The sequence below is a fragment of the Giardia intestinalis genome, chromosome 5 (assembly GCF_000002435.2).
Source record: "Giardia intestinalis strain WB C6 chromosome 5, whole genome shotgun sequence".
Lineage (NCBI taxonomy): Eukaryota > Fornicata > Diplomonadida > Hexamitidae > Giardia > Giardia duodenalis.
Genome location: NC_051860.1, coordinates 1408549 through 1421992, shown reverse-complemented (window position 1 = coordinate 1421992; position 13444 = coordinate 1408549). Strand labels below are relative to the sequence as shown.

Below are 13444 nucleotides of genomic sequence, written 5' to 3'. Positions count from 1 at the left end.
AGGAGGATGGGAAAGAAGAAGAGGACAAGGGCGGCGCCCCCTAAGAAAGCCGGCCGTAGCAAGTTCTTCCCATGCCCGGTCTGTAACACAATTGAGAGTGTAGGGTCTGAGAGGATATCGAAGGAGGGGGTGTTCGTTTTGACCTGCAAGATGTGCAAGGAGAGATACACTTACAAGTATGGTCTCTTAGACACGCCGAACGAGGCCCACCGGAGCTGGGGCGACTTCATTTACAAGAAAAAGAAGTACGGCGTCCCTTGTCCTGGCTTTGGAGACTGTAAGTGCAACTTCAAGGGTATCGCTATCATAGACTTTTTTACAGAGAGAGACGAGGGCACAGGAATCGAAAACTACTATGCTAGGCTCACTTGTGGAGAGTGTGGCACGTCTATCAGGCCCCTCTATACCAACGAAACCAAGGCTGAATTTAAGAAGCGTATGGAACAAGAACATGCTCGTGGACGTGACGAAAGAAGAAAGAGGGAAAACGACGACAATTATGACGCTAGATTGGTCTCACCGGAGGCGCCCGTGAACGACTACAACGACTATAAGGGTGATGCTTCTAAGAAACGGCCGAGGAACAGAGGTGACAGCTCCCACCGCAAGGAAAGCTCCAGCTCTGATATTCTGGATGACGACCAGGAGATTGCTTCTCAAATATCAGAGCCGCGTTCTGAGGACGATATCTGATTGGAGTCTATGCTTTTCGTGTGTTATTATTATTGGTCACATAGGTGTAAACACAGCCTTGCTCTTTGAGAAGCACCCCGTTTTTAGATGCGGTGCTTACTACAGTGGTGTCATTGTTTGGAGCACCGACGATGGCCACAGCAATCGGAGCGCCGGCAATCTTGAACTCCTTGATTGCTCGTTTTCGAAACTCGTCACTAGGAGGGAGCACTGTATATGGCACTCCTTTATGCAGAGCTGTCATAGCCAAAAGAAGCGGCAAGTTACGCAGAGGAAGCGTGGAGAAGATGGCTACCAGGCTAGTTGAACGCGTCCGGGTTAAGCGCAAAACTTCCTTCATACCTATTCGTAACCTCGTAATAGGTGTGTCCTCAAGCATCTTGTGTGCGCATTCCACTGAAACAGGAGGAGCACGTGATGCAATCGGATTCACAAGGGCTATACGCGGGGGCGGCATTTTCGCTAATGCGACGCATACGCGGCCTGCGAATGTATGTATCATCTGTTTACATTACCAACAAATTAGTGAGAGCAATGTCCCGATCAGTGAAGAAGGCCCAAGAACAGTATGTCCTCTCGACAAGCGTGTCATGCACCCAATCGGACACGGAGACCCCGGTTGTAGCCGGAGACGAGGCTAAGGAAACTTGGGCGCCAATTGAGGAGCTGCACGCACTTGGAATAGCGGCCGCAGACACCAAGAGGCTTCGTGAATCAGGCATTTTCTCCATTCAAGGAGTACTGATGCAAACGCATAAAGATCTAGGGCAGATAAAGGGGCTGTCAGAGGCAAAAGTGGATAAGATCTTAGACGCCGCTCGTAAGCATTCGCAACCAGGCTTCATGAGCGGGGTTGTTGCACTGGAGCGTCGCCAGCGAATCAGAAGAATATCTACTGGTTGTAGTGATTTGGACGCTTTGCTAGGAGGCGGCATAGAATCCATGGCAATAACAGAAGTGTTTGGAGAATTTCGATCAGGCAAAACCCAGCTCTGCCACACCATCGCTGTCACTGCTCAGCTGGATGGCAGTAGGGTTGCCTACTTAGACACAGAAGGCACCTTCAGGCCTGAGAAAATTGGGCCCATTGCTGAGCGGTACAAGTTAGATCCCACCACAACGCTGTCTAGGATAGCATATGCTCGCGCGTACACACACGAGCAGCAGATAGAGCTTCTTGCAGCAGCGGCAGAGCAGATGTCAGAAAAAAAGTTTGCGCTATTGATTATAGACTCACTCACAGCGCTGTTCAGGGTGGACTTCACAGGCAGGGGAGAACTTGCAGACAGGCAGCAGAAACTTGGGCAACACCTTGCTAGTCTGGCAAAGCTTGCAGACGAATTCAACATCGCGATCTTCGTCACCAACCAGGTCATGGCGCAGGTTGACGGTGCAGCGATGTTCACTGCCGATCCCAAGAAGCCGATTGGGGGTCACATCCTCGCCCACGCCAGCACCACCCGTTTGTACCTCCGCAAGGGCCGCGGAAATAATCGCGTGGCTAAGATATATGACTCCCCATCATTACCCGAAGCAGAGGCGACATTCGCCGTTGGAGAGCAGGGTGTCTGTGATGCAGAGGAGTGAGCAAAATATCCATCAAGAAAGCAGGGTAAGTCTGGGGATGCGATTCCGAATTTCATAAGCCTTATTGCAGCCGCTGCAGATGAGCTCCCCCTCCACAACGGCCTGCAGAAAAAGGAGCTCGTAAAATTGGTCGACCTCTTCATCGGTGAGGGCTTCTGGATCAACGACGTCGCTATCATGTAGTGCGTATTTCTCTGGGACAGCTATCTTTCCAGCAATGCACGAGTTCAAAATTCGTTTCCAGCACGCTCGAGTGAGAATGGCAGACACCTTTGCTCGCTTATGGAGGTCAGTAAACTCGTCCCTCTGAAGAGCTGTGCATGAAAGGATGAACGGGGCTCTACAGTGTGGGCAAGCCAGTACGCCCAGGGCAGATAGGTACATGGGCAGAGATTAAAATCTTTTCAAATGCAAAATGGCGCAGAGAAACGGCTGGGGCGACCAGAATCGAGATCAGAGTCGAGAAAGACCCCTGAAACAGAGCACCAGCGCGTACTGCAAGACGATGCCTCACGTAAATCTTCGATTGCCTCAGTCGTGAAGGATCGAGCATCAGAGCGCGCGCGGGCCCACATTTTGTCCATTCTCAGGGAGGCGATTCACAAAATGGAGCTAGAAAACAGAAGCCATTTACTGAAGAGTACAGGAGACGATTATGAATCAGAAAGGGAGACAATTGAATTGGTCAATGCACCTGCTCGAAGGGCGCCTATACGCTCCCGCACTGCACAGTCATCTCATAAAAGGCCGAAATCGAAACCGATGCAACAACGAGGTCGACGTCCATCGAAAAGCACTGTTCAAACCCCTATTTCTGCCAGTGCAACGCTAACCACCAGTGCATTGAAAACGCCAAAACGTCGGGCTAAAAGTGCGGAGTGCAGGAGTACATCTTCACAACACAACAGAAAGCTGGAAGTTAGCATTGCATCTTTGCAAGCAGAAAACACAGTCCTAGAGAGTCAGCTCAAAAAGCTTGAGGAACAGTTGCTGATAGAGAGACAAGAGCGCGTGGATCTAGAAAGCAGGCTAACAGCCATAGAGAAGTCAGCAGGAATCAATTTGACATTAACACTCGACAAGACGACGGAGTCCCGTGCCGAAGTTCCTAAGAATTCCCCTAGTGAAGACAAAATAACAATCCGAGAGACATTAACGGAGAGTCAGTATACATAACCAATCCCAAACAACCGTTCGTTGATTCTAATTCCAACGTCGGTTGACTCCATCTCATCTGTTGTCGTCTCAGCTTGCGTAGGGGGGTCCATGGTTATCACAAGAAGGTTTTCACGGCGACGACCCGGACTAGTAAGAAGTGGTCGAAGTGGAGGTGAGCCCTTACTGGAGTCAAAGTCCCCTCTAGAGCTTAGCCTTGAGGGTGCACGCGATCCAACTCTTGACGTTACCTTTTCTCGCAGTTCCTTATATTTGTTATCTATCTCATGCGGACGGAGGATGCTGTTAAAAGTCTTTTGTTCGAAGTTGACGGATTTGTTGAAGAGGCATTGCCTGTAGTTCTGCTTTGCACTCAGCACAACCTGATCTTTCTTCAATGCATTTATCGTGTGATGAGCCGACTCCCGGTTACCTTTGAAAAGGACTCCCTGTATTTGGGTTTTTATTCGTGGGCATCTAGATGGAAGGTCTTCAGTTGCGGGAGTTTCCGCTACTTTGCCATTTGTTATAGATACTACCTCCAAACCATGGCTTAATGCTGTGTTTTTATATGTATCTTTATGGGGTGTACCTGCTGCATCATCAAGGCTGAACTGGAGGTTAATTGGATTGTTGTGGTGGGCAACGTGTTTGCAGGTTTCCCCAATGTCTCCCAGAGGAAACTTCAGGCTCCCAAAGTCTTCTTGGTTGCTCACTGGCGCCATTAGTGAAGGTATTGCTGGACCCATCTTTTCAATCAGTTGATCAGTGGATGGCAAGGGAGTGATGCGTTCTATCAATATCCTATTTTGCCTCTGCATATGCTTTACCTCATCAACCTTGTGTTCTGGTGCCTGTAATGATGAGCAGAATACCTTTAGACCAGAGGACGGCCTATTGGGAGAACGATCTCGCTGAACTGATTTGCTGATCCGTGGTTGGTACACCCCAACCTGTTCATGGGTGTGAGGTTGGTCGTCTGCTTGGACCATGCTAAGACACGTGAGTGTAGGCGAAGCTTCTGCGAGCGAAGCTATCGAGGAGTAGTTGTCACCAATCTTTACAGTTCTCTTTTTAGTGCAGTCTAGAGACTCTCCACGGTGGCCTAACTGTGGGCTGCTAGTAGCACGTGTACACTCAGAAGCGCTGCATATTCTAGTGTCCTTCTGCCCAAGAAGACGCATATCTCCCCACTTATGTACCATGAGACTATCACGAAGATCGCGAAGGGACTCAAAGGAACCCTGCTCTTTATGATTAGGGGAGGGCTCTGTGCCTTCTTCTATCACACCACATAACTTGTTCTTTGTGCTACACGTCGCCGATCTCAGCTCTCTATCAAGAGCGTCGTCCAGCGGAGTCAGTGAGTCGGCCCTGTTATCTGAGAGAATGCCAGTCAGTGACGGAGTTTTGTCGAGTATGCTTTTAGACGCCGGTCGTGACAACAGGACCTCTCGTGATTCAGAATAAGCCAGAGCCCCAATCTTTCCACTTTGCATTTTTCTAATGCCAGAAGGTGAGATCTCTTTTGTCTTATGGATTGTGCTCGTGAACCTTTCTGTTACGCTATTGGATATAAGAAACGGCTTAATTTCCGGAGCAACTATAGGTAGCTCTGGCTCTGCTTTGACCGTAAGCAAGGATTCATCGATTGTCAAATGACTAAGAGGCTGGGGGATTGTCATTTTAGAAGGCGTTGAGCTTGACCGGAGGTAATGCGAAGCACTCGGCATTGTTATCATGTCTGTATCTACTGCTAAACGGGCCATCTTGGGGGTGTATGAAAGGTGACCCCTGTACGCCCGATTGTGGGACTGGGAGTCCGGACGAGGGCTTGCCACCTCTGCAAATGAATCAGCAGGAGGGCATGATCCTTCTCGTGACCAAAGGTGGGGGGAGGAAATGCTAACAGCGACTACATTATCGTCACACAGAGACATATTAACAACGGAGTATATTGGTCTAGGTGAAGGTCGTGAACTGCTCATCTGTGGAGTAGCTAACTCTGAGAGGCGTTTTCTCTGCGTTGTTGGTAGAGAAGTGCATGACGGGGCTGTGGTTAGTTTCTCAAGAAAATGGTTATAACGGGCACTCTGTCTAAATGCAAGTTCAGCGCTCAGGTCATCAAGGGTCAGCTGTGAAAAGGCAGCCGTTCCGCTGCGGGATCGTGCACTAGATGGGAAGGATGCTTTATATAATAAGGACGAGACTGCTGCTTCTGCAAGACTGTTAGCCATGTTAGCTGCCTCAGCCATCGAGCAGCACAGCATTCTGCCATAGAGGATCGGTGCAGAACGTGTAGGGCGCAGAACTTTGTCTCCTAGTGCACAATCACCTTCATACGCTATCTCATATGTGTATTCATCCGATAGCATTTTTATGTAGTCCCAGAACCTAGTGAAGTGCAGGTGAACAATTGAAGGTACGGAGATAGCATTGTCCTGCGTGTTCACGTCAACAAATTGAGGATCTGTCAGCCAGATCTCTCGGAACACTTCATCCGGGTCTTCGTTGTCATACAAAAACATAATGTTGTCATAGAGAATTGTGTCAATGATTGTATCCAGTGACAAAACTGCTCGTCCAGATGAGAGAGCATAGAACTTGAGATCCATCTCTGGGAAGAATGTGATAGACTCTGGCAAGATATACGTTGAACACTGGAACGATTTCTTCCAAATACGAAGGGATAGAAGTGTCCTTTGGTAGCGTGTCAAGAGATCTAAAGTGAACTGACCAGAGGTCAGCCGTGCCTCAATGAATTGCTTAGTTGGCAAGGCTGCGTCAACATACGCAGTGGTAGGGGCGACAGTTGTTATACTAGAGCCAGCACTGTGCCCACCTAGTTCATGCTTTTTCTTGGTATGAGCTCCATAGCTTATTGCAGACGCTACCCTGTGCTGCTTTTGGAACTTGATATCGTCAGAACTCTCTGTATCGCTGCTACGTTGACTGTTATTTATGCGCCTAGTTAAGTAAGGAGCCGTTGTTTGAGGCCTGCTAGACAATTTCCCCAAAAATGCACGCCCAGAGGACAGCCTCCCATCTGCAATAGAGGAGTAGTAGGAGGGGTATGGACGAAGGCTCACTGTTGGCTTAGACGCGTCGCTGTCAGATGGCATATGTGCTTGTCCGTGTATATTGACGGCTTCATGAGATGCATCATCATGAGTATCATCAGAGGCATGTATATGGAAGGAACCCGTGCTTATAGTTTGATAGGAAGTACTAGAATCATGAGAATAAAACGAGCACTCTCTCTCAATAGCTGTATAGGCCTTTTCTTTCCGTTTATTGGGAGAGCTTGCTGTCCTACACACCCTCCCTTGCTCTAACTTGCGAATGCCATGAGTTGGCTTAGACTTCTTTTGCTTGGCAACAGGGTGTGCAGAAAGGCTCCCTGACTTACGCTTAGACTTCTTCTTCGACGATAAGCGCCGAGACTTGTCCACCTGTGTGGAATTCTTGGTAGAATTTCGTGGCTTTAAGTGCTGTCCCGTTGGACGGGAGTATTGCTCAAAAGATGGAGATACATAAGAATTCTGCCTACTAAGTAGTTGCGAAGATTGCAGAAAGCTTAAATCAGATGAATTAACCAATTGCTCATCTGGGAGCATACAAAACGACCCTGTGTTGATTTGGCTAAGGGGAGCAATACTGAATGATCTCTCTATAATTCTCACGGCGGTACTAGTGATCTTCCTTTCTAGCTTCAGGAGTTCATCAAATGATCTGGTTGGAGGTTCTAACTCGACCGGAACGGCAATCTCCATTGTGGTTGCTGCTTCACCTTCCGGCGCTTTTGCATTTATGTATGTAAGTAGAGACGGATGTACAACAGATGTTCGCACAGTTTCAACGAGATGCTTCATCTCGTCCACTGTGACACGTGTTGCATCCGTCGAAATCAATGTTGTTGTAAAGCGATCCACCTGGATGGTTCGAGCACGCTGAAACAGATGTGTGACGCCTAGAGGCTCTTCGTCTGGTGCAACAGAGACGTTGCTAACATCATTATCGAGAGCGTCGAGAGGGGCGAGCTGCGAGGGAACTTGGCGGATTGGCGAGGCTAGGAGACGAGATGCTTGTCTTAGATAAAGTCTTCTTCTATAAATAGCCGACAGCTGGAGCTCACGCTCTGATGCACTGGCAATAGCGCCCAGAAGCCAGCACTCTGCCTCTGACGAAACAGAAAAGCGTTTGTTCTTTATCACTTCGAGCTGCATACATAAAGAAGCACGTTCTGCTGCGGTAATAGAGTTGTCAACAGGGAAAACATTGGGGCCTAGTAGCGTAGTCACTCCTTTTGCATTAAAGTCGCGACTTAGCCCCGTAAAATATACATTATCAACAATAGAGATAGAATCTGCGGTAATAGACTGAAGAAAGTCCTCATGGTGCGGCCTGTCTTTTTGTTGCGAGGCGTAGGATTGCCTGTGTCCCATCCACGTCTGTAGTAAGAAGCTAGAGGAGATCACACTTCTTCTATCTGTAAACATGATAGCTGGTGTCTCTAGCAGAAAGGCCGTCGTCAATAGAGTAACCGACTCTGTGTCCAGCGCCTTTCTAATATGAGGAAATTTTCCAGAGATGTATGCACCAATCCTCTTTTCAGAAGGGGATTGGGGTCCATTAGTGTAGAGATCAGCATAGAGTAGATCGGTTGCGGCTAAAAATTCATGATATCGTATTGCTAGGTTCCGCTGGACCAGTGCCATAGCTTGACGATGTTGTGCAGGGTTCTCTAGTTTGAGTGTGGACTCACTCCGATATGCTTCTATGTAACAGGTATTATAGCTACCAAGGCGTGTCATGGCCACAATGGCAAACTTAAATAAAAGTCGATCTACGCTTGCCATCGCGTCACTATCATCCAGCCCCCTATACAAACAGTGTATAGTTCCAGTTGGCTGATAGGAGATATACCTGCGTAGCTTCATTAGTAATAAGCAATTATGCTTGTCCCCTTTGCACAGAACCGCCAGACGATGAGGCTGGATCCTACTGTTTTTGGAGATCAGCCCCATGAGAAAGAGACTCTCAGGACATGCGAGCTCAGCATTGTGCTTGTCATGCAACAGCTTTATATCTGCAGGCTGGAAAACAATGTCGTCGATGGCACAAAACGATCGCTGTCTCTTCTCTATTGTCTTCATCTTAAAAGCAACAAAGGCCCACGCCCGTAGATAAAGGCGCAAGCGACTAATATAATAGGTCCCGCAAGCAAGCACGGTCAACCTCCGCCAGCACCTAGGGGCGTCAATGGCACATCTAAGCTTGTGCAGGCATCTGAATGCAGTTGCTTGCAGGCAATAATCTTTTAAGAGACTGTGGACAAAGAACAGAGCATACTTTAACCAGCCAGAGCACACAAAGCTCCTCTCGTGACCGTTATCTGCCATGCCATAAACCTTCTCTAAACAATGGTGACGGGCATGCAGCTCACGGGCAAAGAGATACCTTGTCCAGCTATTGAAGTGGCTCCTTTTGAGCGCATATTTGCGAAGCTCAAGTGCAGCCCGTACTGCCTCTGCATGCCTAATGTGTACAGAAAGAACTAGCTGCCACCGAACAATTGCGTGATCAAGAATGTAGAGGCGAGTCCGGTGGAGTAGAACCCATGATTTGAAGAATGGCCGAAGCCATCTCAGTTCCAGTTCACGCACCCCCACCTCCAACTTTTTTCTCCGCAAGATAGTAACAGCCTTATGCTTCCAGCTAGCAAACGAATCCCACAAGAGCCTTGCAGATAGCTTAGAAGATATCGTTGATTCTATGACCCCAAAAGAGTTGAGATAATATAGATACCCTTTCCAGATGGGGCTGGAAGAGCTTTGAGGTACCTTGCTGGCGACTACACCTATGCTCACAGTCAGCTCCAAACCGATGTTGAGACACTTTGATAGCACCTGCCGGGCACGCCAGAACAGCAAGATACTACGAAGCTTTAACATTTCAAGGCGCTGCCTCACGTGTGGATCAAGCCCTCTGTCCTTTGTCAATAATTCCATATAGCAAATACGACTCCCTGAATCCATCCGCCAGAGAAAAAAGACACGTGCAAGCAGCTTCATTTCATAGTAACGCACAGATGTAATTGTCTCCTTTATAGACTCTCTCCATTGGTCAAAAATGTAGCGATAAATCCGTGTCCTAGAGGTCTTCAAAATTCTAAAATACCGAATCCAACGCGTAAATGTCATTCTTACCAGGCCTCTATAGTAGGCCTTTTGAAGGGAGAGACGGATCCGTGCGTACTTTCTGAGCTGTGCATTTCGGTACCAATGCACGAGCTTTGTGGCAGCAACGACCCTTCTAGCATTACTAGTCTCCCGAGCGGTAAACTGCCTTATGTCATGGACAGATACGGGGCGTGAGCCGTCGAAAAGAGCCATTTCATAAGAGCAAAAAGTAATTTTGGACCCATGCTTTTTCCCCCACGAGAGACCTGGTTCCGTGCAGTTAACGCGGGGGATATAAACACTGTTATTCATATGCTCCAGCGCAATGCAAAGACCATGAATGAATATGGAGAAACAGCCCTGATGTGCGCCATCAAAAACAGCGACACGGCCCTTGTCTCTGTTCTTGCCCCGCAAGAGGCAGGATGTTTCCATGGAAAGAATGGATCGACAGCCCTGATGCAGGCTGCAGCCCGGAATATGGCCGACATCACTGCAATCTTGGCGCCATATGAGGCAAAGCTTCTTGCACGGAGGAAGGTCAACGCTATGATGATAGCTGCAGAAAACAATGCTGCCGGCGCGCTGTTCCATTTACTCCCTTACTATGACGGAGCCCAGGACGAGGATGGAATGACTGCTCTCGACTATGCAGCGCGGACAAACTCCTACGAGTCTGCTGTTCTCTTGGCTGGCTCAGGTAAGCATTCACCAGAACAGGTGCTTGCCTCTTCTAACCGGGCGTCCGACCGAACGGCATCCGTCTTGGTCCTCATGTCAAGAGCGCAGTCTGGAGAGGCCGTAGATACTGCAGAGGTCATGCTCAAGTACAATTCTCTCTGCGGAAAAGCTGAGCGGATGAAGGGTGCTCTTTCGCTTCTCTTGGGAGCAGACTACTCTGATGACAAAGATCTAGTCTCTATCGCAAACCTCAAGCGTGAGGAGATCAAGAAGCTCCAGATAAGTCTTTTAGATCGTGAGGCAGAGCTGGCAGCTCTCCGAAAACACTATGTTACGAGGCTGCATCAACACGAGCAAAACATAGAAAGAGATATCCTCGCCAGGACAGATACAACAGCGTTGGCAGCAGAGCTTTGCTTTTACAAAAATAGATATAAAGAAATATGTAGTTCATCATTATTCAAGCACACCTATCCAAATGAGGAGGTGACAGGGGCTGCTTGCGAAACAGTCAATGCAAATATACTGTATATGCACAAGCGGCTTGAATCTCTTGTGGAGGAGTTAGAACAGCTGAAGTCAATGCAGCGAAGAGTGGATAGTTTAACATCTAGCCCAGTTTACAGATCTACCAACTCACTGGTGGATTCCAGCAAAAGCTATCTTCGCGATTCCTCCTCGACATATGAGAATCGAAGGTACTCCGACTTATTTGACCTCGGTCGTAGCGTCAGCCCCAAAGTTGGCATGTCTTACAGGGCATCCACTTAGAGTGTCAATGAATCTTCGCGGATTGCTTATTTTTCATATATTTTAGAGAGTTTTCACATTTAAAAATTCAAACTTCAATTTTTGGAGCTGAACTGCCGAGGGCATTGGGATCTGGGGCATGTCCGTTGATGTTTTGGCAAGTCTACGCAAACAAGTCATAGATCTCCAAGTGCTTAGTCTCAAGAAGAACTGTTCCCCAGACTCTTACTTTAAAATTAGAGACGACATCCGGCACCAGGCCGCAGAGCTGCTCCACTCTCTCGATCCATCTCTCTCTTACCAGGAGCATTATTCCGGCCCAGTTGTGTGCGATCCTACCGGAGACTTTAAGGCCAACGTTGCGTTTATATCCCGCCTCCGCTTGACGGTGGATAAGCTCTCCAAGGCCTCTACAGCCCCCGAAGGCGGGTTTACAGAGCCACTTCGTGGAACATCAGTACCGCCTAGAAATATAGGTACTCAGCGGCGCCCTTCTTCGCCATTTCATAACGTAATCTCTGAGAGGCCACGCAGCGCTCGTCACGGCTTGGCTGCAGAAGTCTCACATCAAGATGACGCTAGAAATGTCACAAAAGATTCTCCGTCATTCCACATACCTGACACCGTTCGTTTGGAGAAAAAGGCAAAGAGCCTAGCAGATAGCATCTCGCAGATAAAGTACAAAATCCGGGCGCTCAAGGAAGAGCTAGCGATAGATGACATAGAAGACCAATACAGGAACACAGAAATATTTCTGGCCAAGCACCAGCGCATGTCCCAGAGACTCGAGTCCCAGGAGGACACTTATCGCCAACTTCTAGCGTACCACCGCGAGCTGCAGACTCTTATTCCAGAGCTTGAGCGCGAAAAGGATGCTATGCTAACGGAGGCATGCATCAAGGCGACAGAGGAGTCGTCTGCCATGGAGGAACTGGTTTTCTAGCATAAAATTCAAAAAACTGGCAATTATGGAGGTTGCTATTGGCTTTCTTCAAGAGATAAGAACGCTTTTAGAAGATGCACGTCGCTACCTTTCCCAAGCCGAGGATGAAGATCCATTCACGCGGGATGATACGCTGCAATATGCCTCTAGGAGTCTTCGTACAGCCTGGACTGTATACAATCGGCTTGGAGCGCAGATTAGTAGGGTCACCACTCAAGCTGCGAAAGACACTCTACTGTCAGATCAACTCAAGGTCAAGACAGAGCTGGAGGAACTTGGAAACCTAATAGATGTGTCAAAGGTTGCTTCGAAGCCCACTGGGTTTAGTCCGGCGCCCGCAACGCATGGTCAGCGGGAGTACCACCCCGCACTTATGAGTAGTCTCTGCAGACAAGAGGATGAGCTTAAACGGGCCAAGGCTCAGGCTCATGCCGCTCTAGAGACTGGCGCAGATCTGCTTGACAACCTCAATGCACAGAAAGAGACGATTGAGCACGCACGGGCAGGCGGAGAGCGAGCAGAAGAAGCCTTCTTTGAGGGCATCCTGGCAGCTAAGCGGATTAAGCGTACGGTTGACAAGCATCGTATCATTATGACCACTCTTTTATCTGTGTTGGGGGTTGGGACATTAACCGTTATTATTGTGGGCCTTTTAAAACGCTAGTAAATAAACAGATGGACCATAAGCCGGGGGCAATCCGAGCCTCTGAGCGGGCCCGAGAACTGAAAAAGGAGTATCAGTCGCTCGGGAAGGCTAATAAGGAGGATGCTCTGGACATTGTCGTGTATGCTCTCCCTGCACTGACTATCGACATTCACGACTTTTTGATTTCTTGCCCCTACTTCCAACCTCACTTTTCCGAGCAGCTTTGTGTTCGCCTCGAGACAAACTTGCTTATTGGCGAGGACTCCTCAACCACCGATCCAGAGTTGGCGATAACTCGGGAACTCTTGGAGGCATTCGATCCAACGTCTCACCTAAATATCCAGAAGGTATGCATGCAGGTTCCAGAGATTGTTGAACTTCAGCAGCGATTGGATCAAGAGTTACCGGTTTTGAATAGAGCCTTAATGCGAATCATGAGATGGCTGAACACCCTTGTCCTGAAGAATCGTCTTGCAGAAGACCACGACCTAAAGGAGGCACTTGATGAGCTTATCGAAACGATCGACGAGCTTATCGGAGATGTGAAGAACGCTACCTCTGAGGTACTCACATATCACACGGCGCGAGGGGCTCTTATCAAGCACCTTCGCAAGACCCCCGTCTTGGACACCTACTTTGCAATGATTTACATGGACTGCACACGGATAAATGACATATATGACAGCTACTTGAACATTACAGAAGGGTTCTTGATATTGAACGATCAGCTTAGCAGACGGCTATCAGTGCTACAAAAAGTGCTTACGAAAAAGTCCTCAACGAAAGGCATATACTATTAGCTTGAAC

General features: G+C 48.4%; 10 protein-coding genes across 10 annotated transcripts; 7 read left to right on the top strand and 3 right to left on the bottom strand.

The window, feature by feature from the left end:
• Window positions 1-6: 6 nt before the first annotated feature.
• Window positions 7-693, top strand: GL50803_0013103 (Transcription elongation factor Elf1 like protein; the record flags this gene model as incomplete). The annotated part of the gene is made up of 1 exon (XM_001709368.2): window positions 7-693. The coding sequence occupies one exon, from the start codon at window positions 7-9 to the stop codon at window positions 691-693; it is 687 nt and encodes a 228-aa protein (XP_001709420.2).
• A 7-nt stretch (window positions 694-700) lies between these two features.
• On the bottom strand, window positions 701-1150 carry GL50803_0016357 (uncharacterized protein; the record flags this gene model as incomplete). Its single annotated transcript, XM_001709370.2, has 1 exon — window positions 701-1150. One exon carries the CDS (start codon window positions 1148-1150, stop codon window positions 701-703), a length of 450 nt encoding a protein of 149 aa, XP_001709422.2.
• A 77-nt stretch (window positions 1151-1227) lies between these two features.
• Window positions 1228-2280, top strand: GL50803_0013104 (DNA repair protein RAD51; the record flags this gene model as incomplete). Its single annotated transcript, XM_001709373.2, has 1 exon — window positions 1228-2280. One exon carries the CDS (start codon window positions 1228-1230, stop codon window positions 2278-2280), a length of 1053 nt encoding a protein of 350 aa, XP_001709425.2.
• A 12-nt stretch (window positions 2281-2292) lies between these two features.
• On the bottom strand, window positions 2293-2664 carry GL50803_002710 (Trm112p-like protein; the record flags this gene model as incomplete). The annotated part of the gene is made up of 1 exon (XM_001709376.1): window positions 2293-2664. One exon carries the CDS (start codon window positions 2662-2664, stop codon window positions 2293-2295), a length of 372 nt encoding a protein of 123 aa, XP_001709428.1.
• A 24-nt stretch (window positions 2665-2688) lies between these two features.
• Window positions 2689-3456, top strand: GL50803_003141 (uncharacterized protein; the record flags this gene model as incomplete). The annotated part of the gene is made up of 1 exon (XM_038046047.1): window positions 2689-3456. The coding sequence occupies one exon, from the start codon at window positions 2689-2691 to the stop codon at window positions 3454-3456; it is 768 nt and encodes a 255-aa protein (XP_037902199.1).
• Window positions 3444-9830, bottom strand: GL50803_0036943 (uncharacterized protein; the record flags this gene model as incomplete). Its single annotated transcript, XM_038046084.1, has 1 exon — window positions 3444-9830. The coding sequence occupies one exon, from the start codon at window positions 9828-9830 to the stop codon at window positions 3444-3446; it is 6387 nt and encodes a 2128-aa protein (XP_037902198.1).
• A 30-nt stretch (window positions 9831-9860) lies between these two features.
• GL50803_0024807 (Ankyrin repeat protein 1) lies at window positions 9861-11069 on the top strand (the record flags this gene model as incomplete). The annotated part of the gene is made up of 1 exon (XM_001709378.1): window positions 9861-11069. The coding sequence occupies one exon, from the start codon at window positions 9861-9863 to the stop codon at window positions 11067-11069; it is 1209 nt and encodes a 402-aa protein (XP_001709430.1).
• A 118-nt stretch (window positions 11070-11187) lies between these two features.
• Window positions 11188-11991, top strand: GL50803_001300 (uncharacterized protein; the record flags this gene model as incomplete). The annotated part of the gene is made up of 1 exon (XM_001709379.1): window positions 11188-11991. One exon carries the CDS (start codon window positions 11188-11190, stop codon window positions 11989-11991), a length of 804 nt encoding a protein of 267 aa, XP_001709431.1.
• Window positions 11992-12016: 25 nt separating this feature from the next.
• On the top strand, window positions 12017-12655 carry GL50803_0016054 (Qb-SNARE 1; the record flags this gene model as incomplete). The annotated part of the gene is made up of 1 exon (XM_001709380.1): window positions 12017-12655. One exon carries the CDS (start codon window positions 12017-12019, stop codon window positions 12653-12655), a length of 639 nt encoding a protein of 212 aa, XP_001709432.1.
• Window positions 12656-12666: 11 nt separating this feature from the next.
• GL50803_002007 (uncharacterized protein) lies at window positions 12667-13437 on the top strand (the record flags this gene model as incomplete). Its single annotated transcript, XM_001709382.1, has 1 exon — window positions 12667-13437. The coding sequence occupies one exon, from the start codon at window positions 12667-12669 to the stop codon at window positions 13435-13437; it is 771 nt and encodes a 256-aa protein (XP_001709434.1).
• Window positions 13438-13444: the final 7 nt, after the last annotated feature.